Source organism: Gobio gobio (assembly GCF_949357685.1).
Source record: "Gobio gobio genome assembly, chromosome: 20".
In the NCBI taxonomy this organism is placed as follows: Eukaryota; Metazoa; Chordata; class Actinopteri; order Cypriniformes; family Gobionidae; genus Gobio; species Gobio gobio.
In genome coordinates, this window is record NC_137113.1 from 1120506 (window position 1) to 1144442 (window position 23937).

Below are 23937 nucleotides of genomic sequence, written 5' to 3' on the forward strand. Positions count from 1 at the left end.
ATAGATGCTCTTTTATGAAGGATAGATGCTCTTTTATGATGGATAGATGCACTTTTATGATGGATAGATGCTCTTTTATGATGGATAGATGCACTTTTATGATGGATAGATGCACTTTTATGATGGACAGATGCTCTTTTATGATGGACAGATGCTCTTTTATGATGGATAGATGCTCTTTTATGATGGACAGATGCTCTTTTATGATGGACAGATGCACTTTTATGATGGATAGATGCACTTTTATGATGGATAGATGCTCTTTTATGATGGACAGATGCTCTTTTATGATGGACAGATGCACTTTTATGATGGACAGATGCACTTTTATGATGGATAGATGCACTTTTATGATGGATAGATGCTCTTTTATGATGGATAGATGCTCTTTTATGATGGATAGATGCTCTTTTATGATGGATAGATGCTCTTTTATGATGCTCTTTTATGATGGATAGATGCTCTTTTATGATGGATAGATGCTCTTTTATGATGGATAGATGCACTTTTATGATGGATAGATGCTCTTTTATGATGGATAGATGCTCTTTTATGATGGATAGATGCACTTTTTTGATGGATAGATGCACTTTTATGATGGATAGATGCTCTTTTATGATGGACAGATGCTCTTTTATGATGGATAGATGCTCTTTTATGATGGATAGATGCTCTTTTATGATGGATAGATGCTCTTTTATGATGGATAGATGCTCTTTTATGATGGACAGATGCTCTTTTATGATGGACAGATGCTCTTTTATGATGGACAGATGCTCTTTTATGATGGACAGATGCACTTTTATGATGGACAGATGCACTTTTATGATGGACAGATACTCTTTTATGATGGACAGATACTCTTTTATGATGGACAGATGCTCTTTTATGATGGACAGATACTCTTTTATGATGGATAGATGCTCTTTTATGATGGATAGATGCTCTTTTATGAAGGATAGATGCTCTTTTATGATGGATAGATGCTCTTTTATGATGGATAGATGCACTTTTATGATGGATAGATGCTCTTTTATGATGGATAGATGCACTTTTATGATGGATAGATGCTCTTTTATGATGGATAGATGCTCTTTTATGATGGATAGATGCTCTTTTATGATGGATAGATGCTCTTTTATGATGGATAGATGCTCTTTTATGATGGATAGATGCTCTTTTATGATGCTCTTTTATGATGGATAGATGCTCTTTTATGATGGATAGATGCTCTTTTATGATGGATAGATGCTCTTTTATGATGGATAGATGCTCTTTTATGATGGACAGATGCTCTTTTATGATGGATAGATGCTCTTTTATGATGGATAGATGCACTTTTATGATGGATAGATGCACTTTTATGATGGATAGATGCTCTTTTATGATGGATAGATGCTCTTTTATGATGGATAGATGCTCTTTTATGATGGATAGATGCTCTTTTATGATGGACAGATGCTCTTTTATGATGGACAGATGCTCTTTTATGATGGACAGATGCTCTTTTATGATGGACAGATGCACTTTTATGATGGACAGATGCACTTTTATGATGGACAGATACTCTTTTATGATGGACAGATACTCTTTTATGATGGACAGATGCTCTTTTATGATGGACAGATACTCTTTTATGATGGATAGATGCTCTTTTATGATGGATAGATGCTCTTTTATGAAGGATAGATGCTCTTTTATGATGGATAGATGCTCTTTTATGATGGATAGATGCACTTTTATGATGGATAGATGCTCTTTTATGATGGATAGATGCTCTTTTATGATGGATAGATGCTCTTTTATGATGGATAGATGCTCTTTTATGATGGATAGATGCTCTTTTATGATGGATAGATGCTCTTTTATGATGGATAGATGCACTTTTATGATGGATAGATGCTCTTTTATGATGGATAGATGCTCTTTTATGATGGATAGATGCTCTTTTATGATGATAGATGCTCTTTTATGATGGATAGATGCTCTTTTATGATGGATAGATGCTCTTTTATGATGGATAGATGCTCTTTTATGATGGACAGATGCTCTTTTATGATGGACAGATGCTCTTTTATGATGGATAGATGCTCTTTTATGATGGATAGATGCACTTTTATGATGGATAGATGCTCTTTTATGATGGATAGATGCTCTTTTATGATGGATAGATGCTCTTTTATGATGGATAGATGCTCTTTTATGATGGATAGATGCACTTTTATGATGGATAGATGCTCTTTTATGATGGATAGATGCTCTTTTATGATGGATAGATGCTCTTTTATGATGGATAGATGCTCTTTTATGATGGATAGATGCACTTTTATGATGGATGGATGCACTTTTATGATGGATAGATGCTCTTTTATGATGGATAGATGCTCTTTTATGATGGACAGATGCTCTTTTATGATGGATAGATGCACTTTTATGATGGATAGATGCTCTTTTATGATGGATAGATGCTCTTTTATGATGGATAGATGCACTTTTATGATGGATAGATGCACTTTTATGATGGATAGATACTCTTTTATGATGGACAGATACTCTTTTATGATGGACAGATGCACTTTTATGATGGACAGATGCATTTTTATGATGGACAGATACTCTTTTATGATGGACAGATGCTCTTTTATGATGGACAGATGCTCTTTTATGATGGACAGATGCACTTTTATGATGGATAGATGCTCTTTTATGATGGACAGATGCACTTTTATGATGGATAGATGCACTTTTATGATGGACAGATGCACTTTTATGATGGATAGATGCACTTTTATGATGGATAGATGCTCTTTTATGATGGACAGATGCACTTTTATGATGGATAGATGCACTTTTATGATGGATAGATGCTCTTTTATGATGGACAGATGCACTTTTATGATGGACAGATGCACTTTTATGATGGATAGATGCTCTTTTATGATGGATAGATGCACTTTTATGATGGATGGATGCACTTTTATGATGGATAGATGCTCTTTTATGATGGATAGATGCACTTTTATGATGGATAGATGCTCTTTTATGATGGATAGATGCACTTTTATGATGGATAGATGCTCTTTTATGATGGACAGATGCACTTTTATGATGGATAGATGCACTTTTATGATGGACAGTTGCTCTTTTATGATGGATAGATGCACTTTTATGATGGATAGATGCTCTTTTATGATGGATAGATGCTCTTTTATGATGGATAGATGCACTTTTATGATGGATAGATGCTCTTTTATGATGGACAGATGCTCTTTTATGATGGATAGATGCTCTTTTATGATGGATAGATGCTCTTTTATGATGGACAGATGCTCTTTTATGATGGACAGATGCACTTTTATGATGGATAGATGCTCTTTTATGATGGATAGATGCTCTTTTATGATGGATAGATGCACTTTTATGATGGATAGATGCACTTTTATGATGGATAGATGCTCTTTTATGATGGACAGATGCACTTTTATGATGGATAGATGCTCTTTTATGATGGATAGATGCTCTTTTATGATGGATAGATGCACTTTTATGATGGATAGATGCACTTTTATGATGGATAGATGCTCTTTTATGATGGATAGATGCACTTTTATGATGGATGGATGCTCTTTTATGATGGATAGATGCACTTTTATGATGGATAGATGCACTTTTATGATGGATAGATGCACTTTTATGATGGATAGATGCACTTTTATGATGGATAGATGCTCTTTTATGATGGATAGATGCTCTTTTATGATGGATAGATGCTCTTTTATGATGGATAGATGCACTTTTATGATGGATAGATGCTCTTTTATGATGGATAGATGCTCTTTTATGATGGATAGATGCACTTTTATGATGGATAGATGCACTTTTATGATGGATAGATGCTCTTTTATGATGGATAGATGCACTTTTATGATGGATAGATGCACTTTTATGATGGATAGATGCACTTTTATGATGGATAGATGCACTTTTATGATGGATAGATGCTCTTTTATGATGGATAGATGCACTTTTATGATGGATAGATGCTCTTTTATGATGGATAGATGCACTTTTATGATGGATAGATGCACTTTTATGATGGATAGATGCTCTTTTATGATGGATAGATGCACTTTTATGATGGATAGATGCACTTTTATGATGGATAGATGCTCTTTTATGATGGATAGATGCACTTTTATGATGGATAGATGCACTTTTATGATGGATAGATGCTCTTTTATGATGGATAGATGCACTTTTATGATGGATAGATGCACTTTTATGATGGACAGATGCACTTTTATGATGGATAGATGCACTTTTATGATGGATAGATGCTCTTTTATGATGGATAGATGCTCTTTTATGATGGATAGATGCACTTTTATGATGGATAGATGCTCTTTTATGATGGACAGATGCACTTTTATGATGGATAGATGCACTTTTATGATGGACAGATGCACTTTTATGATGGACAGATGCACTTTTTTGATGGATAGATGCACTTTTATGATGGATAGATGCTCTTTTATGATGGATAGATACTCTTTTATGATGGATAGATGCACTTTTATGATGGATAGATGCACTTTTATGATGGATAGATGCTCTTTTATGATGGACAGATGCTCTTTTATGATGGATAGATACTCTTTTATGATGGATAGATGCACTTTTATGATGGATAGATGCACTTTTATGATGGATGGATGCTCTTTTATGATGGACAGATGCACTTTTATGATGGATAGATGCTCTTTTATGATGGATAGATGCTCTTTTATGATGGATAGATGCTCTTTTATGATGGATAGATGCTCTTTTATGATGGATAGATGCACTTTTATGATGGATAGATGCTCTTTTATGATGGATAGATGCTCTTTTATGATGGATAGATGCACTTTTATGATGGATAGATGCTCTTTTATGATGGACAGATGCACTTTTATGATGGATAGATGCACTTTTATGATGGACAGATGCACTTTTATGATGGACAGATGCACTTTTTTGATGGATAGATGCACTTTTATGATGGATATATGCTCTTTTATGATGGACAGTTGCTCTTTTATGATGGATAGATGCACTTTTATGATGGATAGATGCTCTTTTATGATGGATAGATGCTCTTTTATGATGGATAGATGCACTTTTTTGATGGATAGATGCACTTTTATGATGGATAGATGCACTTTTATGATGGATAGATGCACTTTTATGATGGACAGATGCTCTTTTATGATGGATAGATGCTCTTTTATGATGGATAGATGCTCTTTTATGATGGATAGATGCACTTTTATGATGGATAGATGCTCTTTTATGATGGATAGATGCTCTTTTATGATGGATAGATACTCTTTTATGATGGACAGATGCACTTTTATGATGGACAGATACTCTTTTATGATGGACGGATGCTCTTTTATGATGGACAGATGCACTTTTATGATGGACAGATGCTCTTTTATGATGGACAGATGCTCTTTTATGATGGACAGATGCTCTTTTATGATGGATAGATGCTCTTTTATGATGGATAGATGCACTTTTATGATGGACAGATGCACTTTTATGATGGACAGATACTCTTTTATGATGGACGGATGCTCTTTTATGATGGACAGATGCACTTTTATGATGGACAGATGCTCTTTTATGATGGACAGATGCTCTTTTATGATGGACAGATGCTCTTTTATGATGGATAGATGCTCTTTTATGATGGATAGATGCACTTTTATGATGGATAGATGCTCTTTTATGATGGATAGATGCTCTTTTATGATGGATAGATGCTCTTTTATGATGGACAGATACTCTTTTATGATGGACAGATACTCTTTTATGATGGACAGATACTCTTTTATGATGGACAGATACTCTTTTATGATGGATAGATGCTCTTTTATGATGGACAGATGCTCTTTTATGATGGACAGATACTCTTTTATGATGGATAGATGCTCTTTTATGATGGATAGATGCTCTTTTATGATGGACAGATACTCTTTTATGATGGATAGATGCTCTTTTATGATGGATAGATGCTCTTTTATGATGGATAGATGCACTTTTATGATGGATAGATGCTCTTTTATGATGGATAGATGCTCTTTTATGATGGATAGATGCACTTTTATGATGGATAGATGCACTTTTATGATGGACAGATGCACTTTTATGATGGATAGATGCTCTTTTATGATGGATAGATGCTCTTTTATGATGGATAGATGCTCTTTTATGATGGATAGATGCACTTTTATGATGGATAGATGCTCTTTTATGATGGATAGATGCACTTTTTTGATGGATAGATGCTCTTTTATGATGGATAGATGCTCTTTTATGATGGATAGATGCTCTTTTATGATGGATAGATGCTCTTTTATGATGGATAGATACTCTTTTATGATGGACAGATACTCTTTTATGATGGACAGATACTCTTTTATGATGGACAGATGCTCTTTTATGATGGACAGATACTCTTTTATGATGGACAGATACTCTTTTATGATGGATAGATGCTCTTTTATGATGGATAGATGCACTTTTATGATGGATAGATGCTCTTTTATGATGGATAGATGCTCTTTTATGATGGATAGATGCACTTTTATGATGGATAGATGCTCTTTTATGATGGATAGATGCTCTTTTATGATGGATAGATGCACTTTTATGATGGACAGATACTCTTTTATGATGGACAGATGCACTTTTATGATGGACAGATGCTCTTTTATGATGGACAGATACTCTTTTATGATGGACAGATACTCTTTTATGATGGATAGATGCTCTTTTATGATGGATAGATGCACTTTTATGATGGATAGATGCTCTTTTATGATGGATAGATGCTCTTTTATGATGGATAGATGCACTTTTATGATGGATAGATGCTCTTTTATGATGGATAGATACTCTTTTATGATGGACAGATACTCTTTTATGATGGATAGATGCTCTTTTATGATGGATAGATGCTCTTTTATGATGGATAGATGCACTTTTATGATGGATAGATGCACTTTTATGATGGATAGATGCACTTTTATGATGGATAGATGCACTTTTATGATGGATAGATGCTCTTTTATGATGGATAGATGCTCTTTTATGATGGATAGATGCACTTTTATGATGGATAGATGCTCTTTTATGATGGATAGATGCTCTTTTATGATGGATAGATGCACTTTTATGATGGATAGATGCTCTTTTATGATGGATAGATGCACTTTTATGATGGATGGATGCTCTTTTATGATGGATAGATACTCTTTTATGATGGACAGATGCTCTTTTATGATGGATAGATACTCTTTTATGATGGACAGATACTCTTTTATGATGGACAGATGCACTTTTATGATGGACAGATACTCTTTTATGATGGACAGATACTCTTTTATGATGGATAGATGCTCTTTTATGATGGATAGATGCACTTTTATGATGGATAGATGCTCTTTTATGATGGATAGATGCTCTTTTATGATGGATAGATGCACTTTTATGATGGATAGATGCTCTTTTATGATGGATAGATGCTCTTTTATGATGGATAGATGCACTTTTATGATGGACAGATGCACTTTTATGATGGATAGATGCTCTTTTATGATGGATAGATGCACTTTTATGATGGACAGATGCACTTTTATGATGGACAGATGCTCTTTTATGATGGACAGATACTCTTTTATGATGGATAGATGCTCTTTTATGATGGATAGATGCTCTTTTATGATGGACAGATACTCTTTTATGATGGATAGATGCTCTTTTATGATGGATAGATGCTCTTTTATGATGGACAGATACTCTTTTATGATGGATAGATGCTCTTTTATGATGGATAGATGCTCTTTTATGATGGACAGATACTCTTTTATGATGGATAGATGCTCTTTTATGATGGATAGATGCTCTTTTATGATGGATAGATGCACTTTTATGATGGATAGATGCTCTTTTATGATGGATAGATGCTCTTTTATGATGGATAGATGCACTTTTATGATGGATAGATGCACTTTTTTGATGGATAGATGCTCTTTTATGATGGATAGATGCTCTTTTATGATGGATAGATGCTCTTTTATGATGGATAGATGCTCTTTTATGATGGATAGATGCTCTTTTATGATGGATAGATGCTCTTTTATGATGGATAGATGCACTTTTATGATGGATAGATGCACTTTTATGATGGATAGATGCACTTTTATGATGGATAGATGCACTTTTATGATGGATAGATGCTCTTTTATGATGGATAGATGCTCTTTTATGATGGATAGATGCACTTTTATGATGGATAGATGCTCTTTTATGATGGATAGATGCTCTTTTATGATGGATAGATGCACTTTTATGATGGATAGATGCTCTTTTATGATGGATAGATGCACTTTTATGATGGATAGATGCTCTTTTATGATGGATAGATACTCTTTTATGATGGACAGATACTCTTTTATGATGGACAGATGCACTTTTATGATGGACAGATGCTCTTTTATGATGGACAGATACTCTTTTATGATGGACAGATACTCTTTTATGATGGATAGATGCTCTTTTATGATGGATAGATGCACTTTTATGATGGATAGATGCTCTTTTATGATGGATAGATGCTCTTTTATGATGGATAGATGCACTTTTATGATGGATAGATGCTCTTTTATGATGGATAGATGCTCTTTTATGATGGATAGATGCACTTTTATGATGGACAGATGCTCTTTTATGATGGATAGATGCACTTTTATGATGGACAGATGCACTTTTATGATGGATAGATGCTCTTTTATGATGGATAGATGCACTTTTATGATGGACAGATGCTCTTTTATGATGGACAGATGCTCTTTTATGATGGATGGATGCTCTTTTATGATGGATAGATGCTCTTTTATGATGGATAGATGCACTTTTATGATGGACAGTTGCTCTTTTATGATGGACGGATGCTCTTTTATGATGGATAGATGCTCTTTTATGATGGATAGATGCTCTTTTATGATGGATAGATGCTCTTTTATGATGGATAGATGCACTTTTATGATGGACAGATGATGCACTTTTATGATGGATAGATGCACTTTTATGATGGATAGATGATGCACTTTTTTGGAAGAGTCATTATTAATATAACTCTGATTGTGTTCGTCTGACAGAAGAACGTCTCACACAGATGAGTTGAGGGCGAGTAAATCATGGCCTAATTCTCATTTTTGGGTGAACTGTCACTTTAATGATCTGTTAATGTTAGTTTAAAATAAACTGTTCAATGTTAGTTCATAATGTAGATAAACTAAACCTCATTGTTTTGGTCATTATGATCATTGTGGCTCTTGATGACTGTAAATTGTCCTGTTTCCCAGCATGCACTGCACAGGTGGAGAAGGTGTGCTCCGTGTCGACGGAGGAGCATCTGCAGCCGTTTAAAGAGGAGATGGAGGCGTTCGTGAGTGGAGGTGAGTGTGGGAATCTGGGGGAATCTGACCTGTCCGTCCTGAGGCTGCTGTCAATCAAACACAGGGATTCCTGAGAGTCTGCAGTGTTTCTGCTGTGGGGGAGAATTACAGTCTGACCTCCAGAGCGGCGGCCATTAGATTCCACTGACCCACAGTCACACTAATCTACACCTCTGACCCTCCAGGACTACACATCTGCGCACACACACACACACACACACACACACACACACACACACACACTCGTTCACACACACACACACACACACACACACACACACACACACACACACACACACTCGTTCACACACACACACACACACACACACACACACACACACACACACACACTCGTTCACACACTCGTTCACACACTATCTCACACACTCACACACACACACACACACACACTCGTTCACACACTATCTCACACACTCACACACACTTACACACACACACACACACACACACACACACACTCGTTCACACACTATCTCACACACTCACACACACACACACACACACACACACACACACACACTCGTTCACACACTATCTCACACACTCACACACACACACACACACTCGTTCACACACTATCTCACACACTCACACACACTTACACACACACACACTCGTTCACACACTATCTCACACACTCACACACACACACACACACACTCGTTCACACACTATCTCACACACTCACACACACACACACACACACACACTCGTTCACACACTATCTCACACACACACACACACACACACACACACACACACACACTCGTTCACACACTATCTCACACACTCACACACACTTACACACACACACACACACACACACACACTCTCGTTCACACACTATCTCACACACTCTAACACACATTTACCCGCTCACACACACACTCGTTCACACACTTACACACTCACACACACACTCGTTCACACACTCTAACACACACTTACCCGCTCACACACACACTCTAACACACACTCTAACACACACTTACCCGCTCACACACACACTCGTTCACACACTCTAACACACTTACCCGCTCACACACACACTCGTTCACACACTCTAACACACACTTACACACTCACACACACACACTCGTTCACACACACTATCTCACACACTCTAACACACATTTACCCACTCACACACACACACACTCGTTCACACACACTATCTCACACACTCTAACACACATTTACCCACTCACACACACACTTGTTCACACACTCTAACACACACCCACTCACACACACTTGTTCACCCACTCTAACACACACTATCTCACACACTCTAACACACATTTACCCACTCACACACACACTTGTTCACACACTCTAACACACACCCACTCACACACACTTGTTCACCCACTCTAACACACACTATCTCACCCACTCTAACACACACTTACCCACTCACACACACACACACTCGTTCAAACACTATCTCACACACTCTAACACACACTTACCCACTCACACACACACACACACACACTCGTTCAAACACTATCTCACACACTCTAACACACACTTACCCACTCACACTCACACACACACTCGTTCACACACACTATCTCACACACTCTAACACACATTTACCCACTCACACACACACTATCTCACACACTCTAACACACATTTACCCACTCACACACACACTTGTTCACACACTCTAACACACACTTACCCACTCACACACACTTGTTCACACACTCTAACACACACTTACCCACTCACACACACTTGTTCACACACTCTATCACACACTTACCCACTCACACACACTTGTTCACACACTCTAACACACACTTACCCACTCACACACACTTGTTCACACACTCTAACACACACTTACCCACTCACACACACACACACTTGTTCACACACTCTAACACACACTTACCCACTCACACACACACACACACACACACTCGTTCACACACTATCTCACACTCTAACACACACTTACACTCTAACACACACACACTCGTTCACACACTCTAACACACACTCTAACACACACTTACCCACACACACTCGTTCACACACTCTAACACACACTCGTTCACACACTCTAACACACACTTACCCACTCACACACACACTCGTTCACACACTATCTCACACTCTAACACACACTTACACTCTAACACACACACTCTAACACACTTACCCACTCACACACACACTCGTTCACACACTCTAACACACACTTACACACTCGTTCACACACACTATCTCACACACTCTAACACACACTTACCCACTCACACACACACACTCGTTCACACACTAACAAACTTACCCACTCACACACACACTCGTTCACACACTCTAACACACACTCACACACTAACACACGCACTCACACTCACACACACACTCGTTCACACACTCTAACACACACTCACACACTAACACACACACACGCACTCACACTCACACTCGTTCATCAGTCGGTGTATCAGAATGGAAAGTGTTTTGTCTCGCTCTCTACAACGTCGGACACGTTTTGCTTGACTGTTCTCAAACAGCCCATAATGTGTTGCTAATGTTACAGCCAGGCTCCCGTTCTCCATCTGCCTTAAGGAGGAAATACTCCGCAGTGCCGACTTATGAATTTGCACATGGTTTGTCTTAAAGCATATTAAAAACTCCACATAGACATTTTAAGTGTGTGTATAAACACCGATCAGGCATAACATTATGACCTAATATTGTGTTGGTCGCCCTTTTGCTGACCCGTCAAAGCATGGACTCCTGAAGGTGTGCTGTGGGATCTGGCACCAAGATGTTAGCAGCAGATCCTTTAAGTCCTGTAAGTTGCTCATCCCACAGAATTTGGAGGCCAAGTCAACGCCTCAACCTCAGGCCACCTTCTTCCATTGCTCCATGGTCCAGTTCTGATGCTCACGTGCCACTGTTGGTGCTTTGGGCGGGGTCAGGGGTCAGCATGGGCACCCTGACTGGTCCTTACTCCACAAACTGAGATGCTCTGACCCAGCACAATCTGGCCCTTGTCAAACTCGCTCTAATCCTTACTCTTGCCCATTTTTCCTGCTTCTAACACATCAACTCTGAGGACAACATGTTCACTTGCTGCCTAATATACCCCACCCACTAACAGGAGATGAAGAGATCATGTATGAGTGTCTGTTTACGGGAATACATGAGCTGAACACACATGCGGCTTTCAGACGTTGTGCAACACACACTATTTGAAATCCATTGTGCTGAAGCTCTGTTTCTCGTGTGTGTGTGTGATTTTGGTTTGGAGCTGCACTCTCCAAATTCTCTCTGTTTCCTGGTAAAGTGTCTGTTTTTCATACTCTCTGCCGGAGATCAGTGTGAGTTCTGCTGAGGGATTGGACGGTGTTGATGCGGAGTTACCACAGCAGAAGAGTGAAGGAGAACCAGTCTTCCATCTGTCATTAATAAGCCATGGACAGTAAACGTGCTCTGCTCTCATCAGGTCTGATCTCACCTTCACACACACACACACACGGGCAGATGTTCTAACGGCCGCTGCTGCTTCTCTGGCTTCAATTACACATCGTGATTCCTAGAAACCGTCCGCTCCTCGTCTGACTGTCTGTTTCTGTCTCTTCTGGAGCAGAGACATCTGGGAAAACTGGGAATGATGCAGCTCTGCTTCTGAATGATCCGGATTAACAGTCTCACTCCTGACCTCTCTAGACCTGCTTTACAGCTCAATGCGCTTTCAGTTTTTGTAACATTAAGTGTTTATTTCTGTGAAGCTTGTGCGGTGTAAAGCGCTGTAGAAAATGAGATGCACTGATTGCGATTTTCTTGGCTGATTCCGATTTCCGATTTTTTTTGTTAATGAGAAGAACTATAATTGACAGCATATACAAACAAAAATCCACTTTTTCTTCAAAGCAACATTTTATTTTTATTATAAGTTATTAAACATTACAACAGGATCTTCTCTCACTTAAACAACTCTCAAAAAATAAGAGTTCTGTGCCTGGAAAGAAGTAGAAATAACTGAAAATCAGTTGCTTTATGAAGCAAAACATTATAAATTGACCTTTTTCTCTTTTTTACTTCCAAAAGTCAAAAGAGCCAATGAATGAGCAAACCTGAAGTGTACAGTACTCCTCCAAATAACAGCTCAGTGATTGGCTAATGAATGTTGCCAGTGGGGATGTCACAGTACCAAAATTACAGAAGTCCGTACCAATACCATAAAAACTTTACGGTACTCGGCTAAATAAATAAAAAAATATTTAAAAAAACGAAATTGGTACCATTTAAAAAAAACGTTTTTTTTTAATGATAATCATTATAAGTAAATAATACATAAACATTTAAAGGCTGTCTGCTGTTTAAGAGTAAACATTGTTTATAAAAAAAGATCAAGTGAAAAATAATCAACCATCTAGGCATAATTATTATTATTACATAGAGACTGTGCTAAATCTGCTGTACAACAGTAGCCCAATATATTCTGTCATTTTTTTTTAAACCAAACTTTTATTTTGACGGGTTGCCGTGAAGGAGTGTGTGTTCATGATATGACCGTTTTCTCAAATGAAACGGTAAATTCTCATGAAGTGACGGTTTATTCGTGAGACTGATCGGCCAATCAGGGCCGATCATGCAGAGAATCGGCCAATTCCGATCCCTGGTCGATCAATCGGTGCATCTCTAGTAGAAATGAATGTTTTATGTCTGTAAACTCACATGGAGATGCTTTGAATCCTCATCAGACTCTTTTTATGTAATTTAAAGATTCAAAACATGTCGTCTTTTCTTCTTTTTACAGCAAAAACTGAGCTGGAATGTCAAGAGAAGCAACTCGGTGAAACCCACAAGATGTAAGGAGTCTTTTTGTCATTACTTTTTAGATGGATGGATGGATAGACAAACAATAGTTTAAACAAATTAGTGCAAAGAAGTTTGTTTTCTGTAAATGTAATGAACTAAAAAAAATAATTTTATACAAAATGTATATTTCACAAATTAATTTGACCTCTACATTTACTGTAAAATCGAAGCCATAATGTCTAATCAAGTTGTTCCAAATTTGAAATTGATATCTAACAACTTTACACGCTGAAAGTGTTTTTCAATTGGACACTGCGTTACCATAGAAACCCTTTCCGCAGGATAAACGTTGAATGTTTAAACTAGACGAGATCTTGTGAGATAAAAGCTGTCTCACGATATCGCTGTGAGGGTGAAATTAGCATCGGATACGCCACCGCTACGTTTACATTATATCATCCACTGGTGTTTTGCTTTTTTATAGAAATAAAAACCATTTAATTCAGTTGGATAATGGTCGCTTCAACTGTAAAGTATTGTAAACGTCTGAGCTGCAGGAATCACTGATCACATGACGAGAGTGAGGTGAGATGACTGACAGGACCATGGCGGACGAAACCGCGCTCCGCACCGCTGCACCCTTTACACAGAGTACGCGCGATCGCCAATCGAAAGCGAAAGTAAACGCAAGCTCCGTGATTCGTGCAAATTAGGCGACATACAATATCAAAGCTGTCTTCTGCTGGGCTGTGTAGTGGGAAACACCTCTGAGCTCTGCTCTCTGTTGGCACTTTGAATATTGAGAGAGTAATTTGATTATGGTTGCACTTAAGACTAAGAGAAAACTGTTATTTTTGTTTTTATTTCTATGTTCAATTTGTGAAGTTGAATTAGGAGGTCACACACAGCCTCTGGACGCTCATAATTCATGTACAGTAAGGTCTGAAGTAGGGATGAGAGGAGATTTTCCCAACACTGGTATCAACGGCGGGGGCTTTTAAATCACTAATTCTACACTGAAAGTTAAATGCGCTCAGGCATTCATAATGGAGCGGAGCAAAGCGAGGGTTTTCAATGAATTCCAACGAACTGAGAGCGCACCAGTGGACACACCGTGAATGAATGAGAGCGGCCGTGGGCATTTTACTTTCGGTTTAGAATTAGTGCCAATTTGCGTGCGGGTTGCTTGAATGGTGGGTTCATTAGACTATTATTCTTAATGAGAAACACAACAACAAAACAGCACAATGACAAACTCACTTATAGGGATAGTTCACCCAAAAATGAAAATTAGCCCATAATTTACTCTCCCTCAAATCATCCGAGGTGTGTGTGACATTCTTCTCTCAGACGAATAAAATCTGAGTTATATTACAAAAGTCCAGCCTAATCCAAGCTTTATAATGGCAGTAATAGTTGCTCTGTTTTTGAAGTCCATAAAAAATGCAACTGTCCGTCATATAACTGCTCCACGCGGCTCTGGGGTGTTAATAAAGGCCTTCTGAAGCGAATCAACGCGTTTGTGTAAGAAAAAATTCATATTTAAAAATGCATTTAATTTTTTTCTATGGCTCTGCATCAGCCGCGCCATCACTTACGGCGAATAAGGTCAAAATACCGGCGCGATCATAGATATATACATAGATTCCTCATTAGTGCCTGCGCGGATCGGTCGAATGAGGCATCTACGTATATATATCTATGATCACGGCAGTATTTTGACCTTATTCGCCTAAAGTTATGGCGCTGGGAACACTAGATGACATTCGTCTGAGAAGAGGTAAAAAAACATAAACAAATACTGTTGGGTTTCTCGCAGAAACTGATGGTTTGGTGTCTTAAGACATCAATGTGTCATCAATATTTGGGGTTTCAAGCAACAAAATACAATTTAGTTACGATTTCAAAGAGTGTGGGGTGAATTCAGGGTTATTCGGACACTTTTTTCCCCAGTCATTTCAATGGTAAAAACTGTCCGAATCATTACACACAATAATCAAATATAGCCTATATGTCAAACTGGCTGTCAAAGTGCAAAATGGCTTTCTATACACATTTCTCATGTCTGTGAGGCTGAGTTTGGGTTTATTTATGAGACGCGCTCCAGTTCATGTGCAATGCGAGTGATCGCTCCCGCACCTTCATGCCACGATTATTGTCTGCTATAGCCGATTTGCTTCTTATTTATTGAATCCCGGCGATTGGCTGATGAAACATTTGATTAAAATCACGATACAATTTATACAAAACGAAACTCACTTTAAAGAAAGGCTTTCTACAAAACAAACTTAATGAAGTGGTCAATCATTTCTGACCCACTCGAATCTTTGCACTTTTCATAATCAATATATAAACAAAATACATCGTTTAATGTCTACATCGCTACTTGCTGGAGAAAGTAGTTTACTACTGGAAAAGCTACACTGTTTTAAAAGTAACTGACAAGCTACTGCACAACACTGACTAAATTATTTTTTTACTATAAAAAATCGTAACGACGGTGATGTCTAACCGACTATCACAACAAGCCTAGTCTGAAGAGGCTCATGGGAAATCATTCAGGAGAGAAGCCAGTCCGTTGAGTGTGTGCTAAACCTTTTACAGTGCTTGAGTATTGTGTCTTACAATGCTTTCTCAGAAAGTAGAACAGAAATGAGTGTTTGGTGTGTCCGTTTGGATCCTCTTTTCCTCGTCTCTGAATCCCGTGTGTGTGTGCGGCAGGTTCCTGGAGCTGTGTGTGTTCTTCTCAGTCAAGGCCAAGTGCGGAGAGAAAGAGGTTTCGCCCAACACCTTCTTCTCCGTCTGGCACGAGTTCTCCAGCGATTTCAAAGACACCTGGAAGAAGGAGAACAAGGTCATTCTGCAGGAGAGGTGTGTGTGTTTCCCGCCGTGGCGTCAGTGTTTAGTCCCGGATCAGTGTGGCGTAAGCGCTCCGGCTGCTTTATGAAGCGCTGCTCTCGGTCCGGGAGTGTGTAGACACAACATCTGAGCGGCGAGGTGTGTTTTACAGGGTTCCCGCCGCTCCTAAAGTCTTCATTTGAACGCCTTAATGTCTTCAATTGGATCAGAAAGTCTTAAATTCAATATCATGGCATTAAATCAGCGCCCTATGATTTCTGTGATGCGGAATCCATTCATAAAACTGTAATTTACTGGGAGTCACGGATGAATAAATAAACAGTAGGTCAGTCTCTTAAAGGGCCAGTTCACCCATTAATGAGAAATGAAGTCTGGATTTCTGGGAAATTGAACAAAATTAAGTGTTTGTTTAACCCTCTGGTGCTCTTCGTCATTTCTGACCGGAAAATGTTCTGTTTTGAATTTCTAAAATCACAGCTTCATCAGAATTATATGAAACTTGGTGACTTTTCTAGCATTAGGGATGTAAACACAAAACAATTGGAGTCATGATTCGAGCATGCTGATTGGTCTAAAAAAAAAATAGCGTTCATTGTATTCAGTCATAAATGAATGGGAAATCTGCAAAAACACATTCTCTGAATATTTGTGTGTACAATCTACAAATTGACCACGATGCTGAAAAAAGTACACAGCAGTGAAGGGGTGACACTCTAAAACATCAAGAGTGAGATATTCACACACACACACACACACACACACACACACACACACACACACTTATACACACACACCTATGAAAAACTTTGAATTTGTAAAAATCACAGCTTCATCAGAATGATGTGAAACTTGGTGACTTTTCTAGCATTAGGACTGTAAACACACACAATATTGGGGTCATGATTCGAGCATGCTGATTGGTCGTAAAAAAACACTCCCACTTGTGCACTTCGGTCAAAAATGACCACCATAGGAAATGAATGGGAAATCTGCAAAAACACAAATTCACAGAAAAAAAATCTATATTTCTACAAACAAAAAAATATCGAAAACTTAATAATAAATAGTCTTTGAGATTTTTTAAATATATATTCAAATCCATCAACAACAAAAAAATGATTGAATGTGTTGAAAAGAGCACTAGTGAATCCTCCAGCCTCTCCTGAGAGACTCTAGTGGCCACACACACGAGTGCAGGAGCTCTGGAATAACTCCAGAAGAGGCAATAATCTGCCCTCAAAGGCCGAGGCTCTATTTTCACCTGAAATACTGCAATAAGAATTTTTTTTTTTTATAATTTTCAATGGCAAAAATAGACCATAATGCCATAAAATCATCTCAAAATACAAAATTAAAAAGAAAAAATATTATTGAAGAAGAATAAATTGCATTGGTTTCACTGGAGTGGAGGAAGTTTAATTGTTCGGGAAGACGAGCAGAGAAGCCCCTAGAGGAAGAGCAGCAGAGGTCAGAGCAACTGATGTCATCAGTGGGTGTGAAAATGACTCGCATTTGAGTTATTGATTTATGAGTCTATTGGCTGAGATTTGCTCTGGTTTTAATCATCATCTCAAACGTTAAGATATTTTTTGTAAAAGTGATGGACTGTTTTAGGAGCGTCTGCCGTCCGTGTGAACTGTGATTTAATGTGGCATTACTGCAAATACCTGAGCGTGCAGGTGCATCATGGGACGGTCTGAGATGTGTGTGTGTGTGTGTGTGTGTGTGTGTGTGTGTGTGTGTGTGTGTGTGTGTGTGTGTGTGTGTGTGTGTGTGTGTGTGTGTGTGTGTGTGTGTGTGTGTGTGTGTGTGTGTGTGTGTGTGTGTGTGTGTGTGTGTGTGTGTGTGTGTGTGTGTGTGTGTGTGTGTGTGTGTGTGTGTGTGTGTGTGTGTGTGTGTGTGTGTGTGTGTGTGTGTGTGTGTGTGTGTGTGTGTGTGTGTGTGTGTGTGTGTGTGTGTGTGTGTGTGTGTGTGTGTGTGTGTGTGTGTGTGTGTGTGTGTGTGTGTGTGTGTGTGTGTGATGGAGGAGAGCTTTGTTCTGACACGGAGAAGTGTGTGGAGCAGCATTCCTGGGATTAGCGGAGAGATCAATCTTCCAGCGCATCCTGTGTGAAGATCAAAGATGGCCGCCGCTCTTCTTCCTCAGTGAGGCGCTCGTCTCTGTGAAGATCAAAGATGGCCGCCGCTCTTCTTCCTCAGTGAGACGCTCGTCTCTGTGAAGATCAAAGATGGCCGCCGCTCTTCTTCCTCAGTGAGACGCTCGTCTCTGTGAAGATCAAAGATGGCCGCCGCTCTTCTTCCTCAGTGAGACGCTCGTCTCTGTGAAGATCAAAGATGGCCGCCGCTCTTCTTCCTCAGTGAGACGCTCGTCTCTGTGAAGATCAAAGATGGCCGCCGCTCTTCTTCCTCAGTGAGGCGCTCGTCTCTGTGTGAAGATCAAAGATGGCCGCCGCTCTTCTTCCTCAGTGAGGCGCTCGTCTCTGTGAAGATCAAAGATGGCCGCCGCTCTTCTTCCTCAGTGAGGCGCTCGTCTCTGTGAAGATCAAAGATGGCCGCCGCTCTTCTTCCTCAGTGAGGCGCTCGTCTCTGTGAAGATCAAAGATGGCCGCCGCTCTTCTTCCTCAGTGAGGCGCTCGTCTCTGTGTGAAGATCAAAGATGGCCGCCGCTCTTCTTCCTCAGTGAGGCGCTCGTCTCTGTGTGAAGATCAAAGATGGCCGCCGCTCTTCTTCCTCAGTGAGACGCTCGTCTCTGTGAAGATCAAAGATGGCCGCCGCTCTTCTTCCTCAGTGAGACGCTCGTCTCTGTGAAGATCAAAGATGGCCGCCGCTCTTCTTCCTCAGTGAGGCGCTCGTCTCTGTGAAGATCAAAGATGGCCGCCGCTCTTCTTCCTCAGTGAGACGCTCGTCTCTGTGAAGATCAAAGATGGCCGCCGCTCTTCTTCCTCAGTGAGACGCTCGTCTCTGTGAAGATCAAAGATGGCCGCCGCTCTTCTTCCTCAGTGAGGCGCTCGTCTCTGTGAAGATCAAAGATGGCCGCCGCTCTTCTTCCTCAGTGAGGCGCTCGTCTCTGTGTGAAGATCAAAGATGGCCGCCGCTCTTCTTCCTCAGTGAGACGCTCGTCTCTGTGTGAAGATCAAAGATGGCCGCCGCTCTTCTTCCTCAGTGAGGCGCTCGTCTCTGTGAAGATCAAAGATGGCCGCCGCTCTTCTTCCTCAGTGAGACGCTCGTCTCTGTGAAGATCAAAGATGGCCGCCGCTCTTCTTCCTCAGTGAGACGCTCGTCTCTGTGTGAAGATCAAAGATGGCCGCCGCTCTTCTTCCTCAGTGAGACGCTCGTCTCTGTGAAGATCAAAGATGGCCGCCGCTCTTCTTCCTCAGTGAGACGCTCGTCTCTGTGTGAAGATCAAAGATGGCCGCCGCTCTTCTTCCTCAGTGAGACGCTCGTCTCTGTGAAGATCAAAGATGGCCGCCGCTCTTCCTCTTGTTCCATCTGAAGTCTGAGCGTTCACCTGAGGTGCAGTGAGACCGAAGCGCTTTAACTCTCCCATAACCTGTGCCATGTGTTTAATATTAGATTATATCTGCCACATTACGCTTCACTGTGAAAGTGAGAGCGCGTCACATGACCCTGTGTGTTTGTGTAACCCCGCTAATGAAAAGAGTACCGGCGCTGGGCCGCTAGCTCCAGTGCTGTGATGAGCGCCGCGATAGCGCCCAGAGTCAACACACACAGACGAGCCCTTCAGCCGCTCTACATTATTCATGAGCGCTGTATCTGCACATCTGTCCATCTCTCACACACACACACACACACACACACACACCCTCCACATCTGTCCATCACACACACACCCTCCACATCTGTCCATCACACACACACACACACACACACACACTCCACATCTGTACATCACACACCCGCTCGCATGCACCTTCATTGTTTTGCTCTTAACTTCATTCTTTTATTCGTCTAAATCAGGGGTCTCGCGGCCCGCAGGATGATATTTTGTGGCCCCCTTCTTGACATCAAAGTTTAGTGTTAGTGCGGCCCGCGCGTTGCTCTGAAAAGCACCTTTTTTGCTGAGTCGTTGCGTGTGTAGCGTTTGCCGCGCTTGCTGCCTCTTGTGTGTGTGTGTGTGTGTGTGTGTGTGTGTGTGGGAGAGAGAGAGAGTGTGGCTCGCCCCTCCCTCGTGCAGTATAATTGGTTGACACCGTGATTGACAGGAACAGACGAACGAAGCTGATCAGACAGTTGAAACGAATGTGGTTTAATGCTGCGTTCACACCAAACGCGAATAGAGCGTCAAAATCGCGTCTACCGCGTCGTTTTATACGCGCAAACATTTTGAATGTATTTGCGCGTCCGCGGCGAATTGGATGCACGTAGAAATCAAGTGCTGAAAGCGAAATTGACGTGCGTTCAAGGCGCTCCAGGAGAAATGTCATCAAACACCATCTGCCTCTTTGCATTTTCATTAAACATATATATTAAACATGAATAGCCACACAAATGTGGTCCAGGCAACTCCTACATTATCTTCACTACATGTATATTTAAATATCCTAAAATATAAAGTTATGAAACTTCTCTTTGCCCTCAGTCAAAACGATTTAGACAACAAATGATGATTCATGAGAGCAAAGATCGTCCGTTAGATCCACGAGATGAGGCTCTACAGGCCATCAGAGCAGCAGCAGATGCAGAAGGACTGGCTGAGGTGAGGCTGCTCTCTCTGGGTTCATGAGCGCTGATCGCCTGGAGCTCACAACTCCAAAAACACAAGATTATTTTTTTTAAATAGGCGCTCTCTTTATAAATAAACCACAGATTTGAGCTTTAAACAACTACATTCTCACCTGAAAAAGTCTTAAAACTACATTGTGACACAATAGTAGTATTTTTTAATTATGCGGGGTTTCTCATCATCACTTCATCATGTGACAGCAGCGAGCAGGCTCCTGATTGGTGAATGTGGCGCGAATTGACGCCAAAGTTCACATTTTTCAACTCGGGCGTCAGACGCGAATTCACTTCAAACGCGTGAATGCACAAAAGCACCACTCGCGCGTATCGCGCAAGACGCTCAATTCGGGTCCTTCGCGCCGCAGGACCTCCAGGCGCGCGTCAACGCGCCTTTCCATTGACGTAACATTGAAATCACTCGCGCCAGACGCTCTATTCACGTTTGGTGTGAACGCCGCATAACAGCGCTCGTCAATGTCAAAATGATTGAGATGGCCAATCAAATCAAGCGCGTCAATCTATCCCGTTGCGGAGAGAGACTCTATTCTTTCCGGTGAAATCACAAAACAAAAAGCAAACGTGTCCATGGTCTTATTATACAATCATTGATGAACATCTTTGATTTTAATGAAGAAAAACTACATGAGAGCGGATTAGAACCCGGAACCTTTGACACGGTTGACAAAAATTCTACCACCAGACCACTAGAGAATCCGAAAGTACATCGCAGATCTAAGTATTTATTCACTCACTCACTCACTCACTCATGTGAAGAATATCAGGACTAATAATATATTTGACGCAAATTAATGCAAATATTTTTTACAAACAGTTCCAAAAAGATAATTTCCCAACTGGAATTAGACCTAGAATTTTACTCTCACTGTTCTCTTTGACCTGTTACGGCCTTGCTGTGAATTAGTCTATTATTTTAAAAGCGTGCGTGCGTGCGTGCGTGCGTGCGTGCGTAGGTGCGTAGGTGTGTAGGTGAGGTGTGTGTGTAGGTGAGGTGTGTGTATGGGTGATGTCAGTTTCCCGCTCCTCATCATGTGTCCTCGTCTTCAGTGTGTGGGAACGTGTGTGTGTGTGTGTGTGTGTAGGTGAGGTGTGTGTGCGTATGGGTGATGTCAGTTTCCCGCTCCTCATCATGTGTCCTCGTCTTCAGTGTGTGGGAACGGCGTACAGGTGATGGTTTCTGCCGATCGCAGTGACCTCTGACCTCTGCAGCGACGGGCTCTCGTCTGCCAGGCCATGAAACTCAATCTGTGGTGTATAACTGGACACACAATGGTTCAGATGTAGAGGCGAGACGGGCGGCTCGGACCTGCAGAGCTTTATCCCGCACAGAGCGGCTTTATCCCAAACCCAGGGTTGCGTTTCGTCTTAATCACACGATCTGTGCTAAAGTGTTTGCCTTTCTCCGCCAGCGCCACCTAATACCCCAAAGAGTCTCTCTCTCTCTCTCTCTCTCTCCCTCTCTATCTCTCTCTCCCTCCCTCTCTCTCTCTCTCTCTCTCTCTCATCACTCGCCCCAATTTGTCATGAAAGCCTGTGGTGTGTGTGGGAACAGAAGGCCGGCTGGAGCCGAGAGAGATGGATCTGTCTGACACAGAGAGCACTCAGAGGAGCCACTCATGTGAAGAGCTGCGCCGCTGCTTTGTGTCCCGTGTGTGTGTGTGTGTGTGTGTGTGTGTGTTTAACCCCGTGTCACTTCAGAGACGGTCTAACTGAAGGAGTAGCCGTGTGACACAAACACACATTTCACTGCCACTTTAACTAAATCTATTCATCATATAAAAGCGATCGCGTCTCCTGCGTTCAACCGTTCGTTTAAAATGATCATGTTTTTACTGGAGAAGCAGAATTTCCTTATATTTAAAAACAATGTTAAGTCTGTTTTCTGAACAAATCCTCAAGAACAAATCAACCCTTAATTCAAAGAGAACGAGTGTTTTTCTGATTGGCTGATATTTGTTGTTTTGAGCACAAACTCACTTCATTTTCATCCTTTAAC

The 23937-nt window shown here is 40.5% G+C and overlaps 1 protein-coding gene across 1 annotated transcript in view; it reads left to right on the top strand.

Moving 5' to 3' along the window:
• fmn2b (formin 2b) overlaps nt 1–23937 on the top strand; it is a gene marked incomplete at its 5' end in the record, with an annotated part of 122932 nt that overhangs the window by 89542 nt on the left and 9453 nt on the right. The window contains 3 exon segments of the mRNA XM_079845517.1: nt 9414–9506; nt 14320–14371; nt 17043–17192. Of these exon segments, the coding sequence (XP_079701643.1) occupies nt 9414–9506; nt 14320–14371; nt 17043–17192 (295 nt within the window).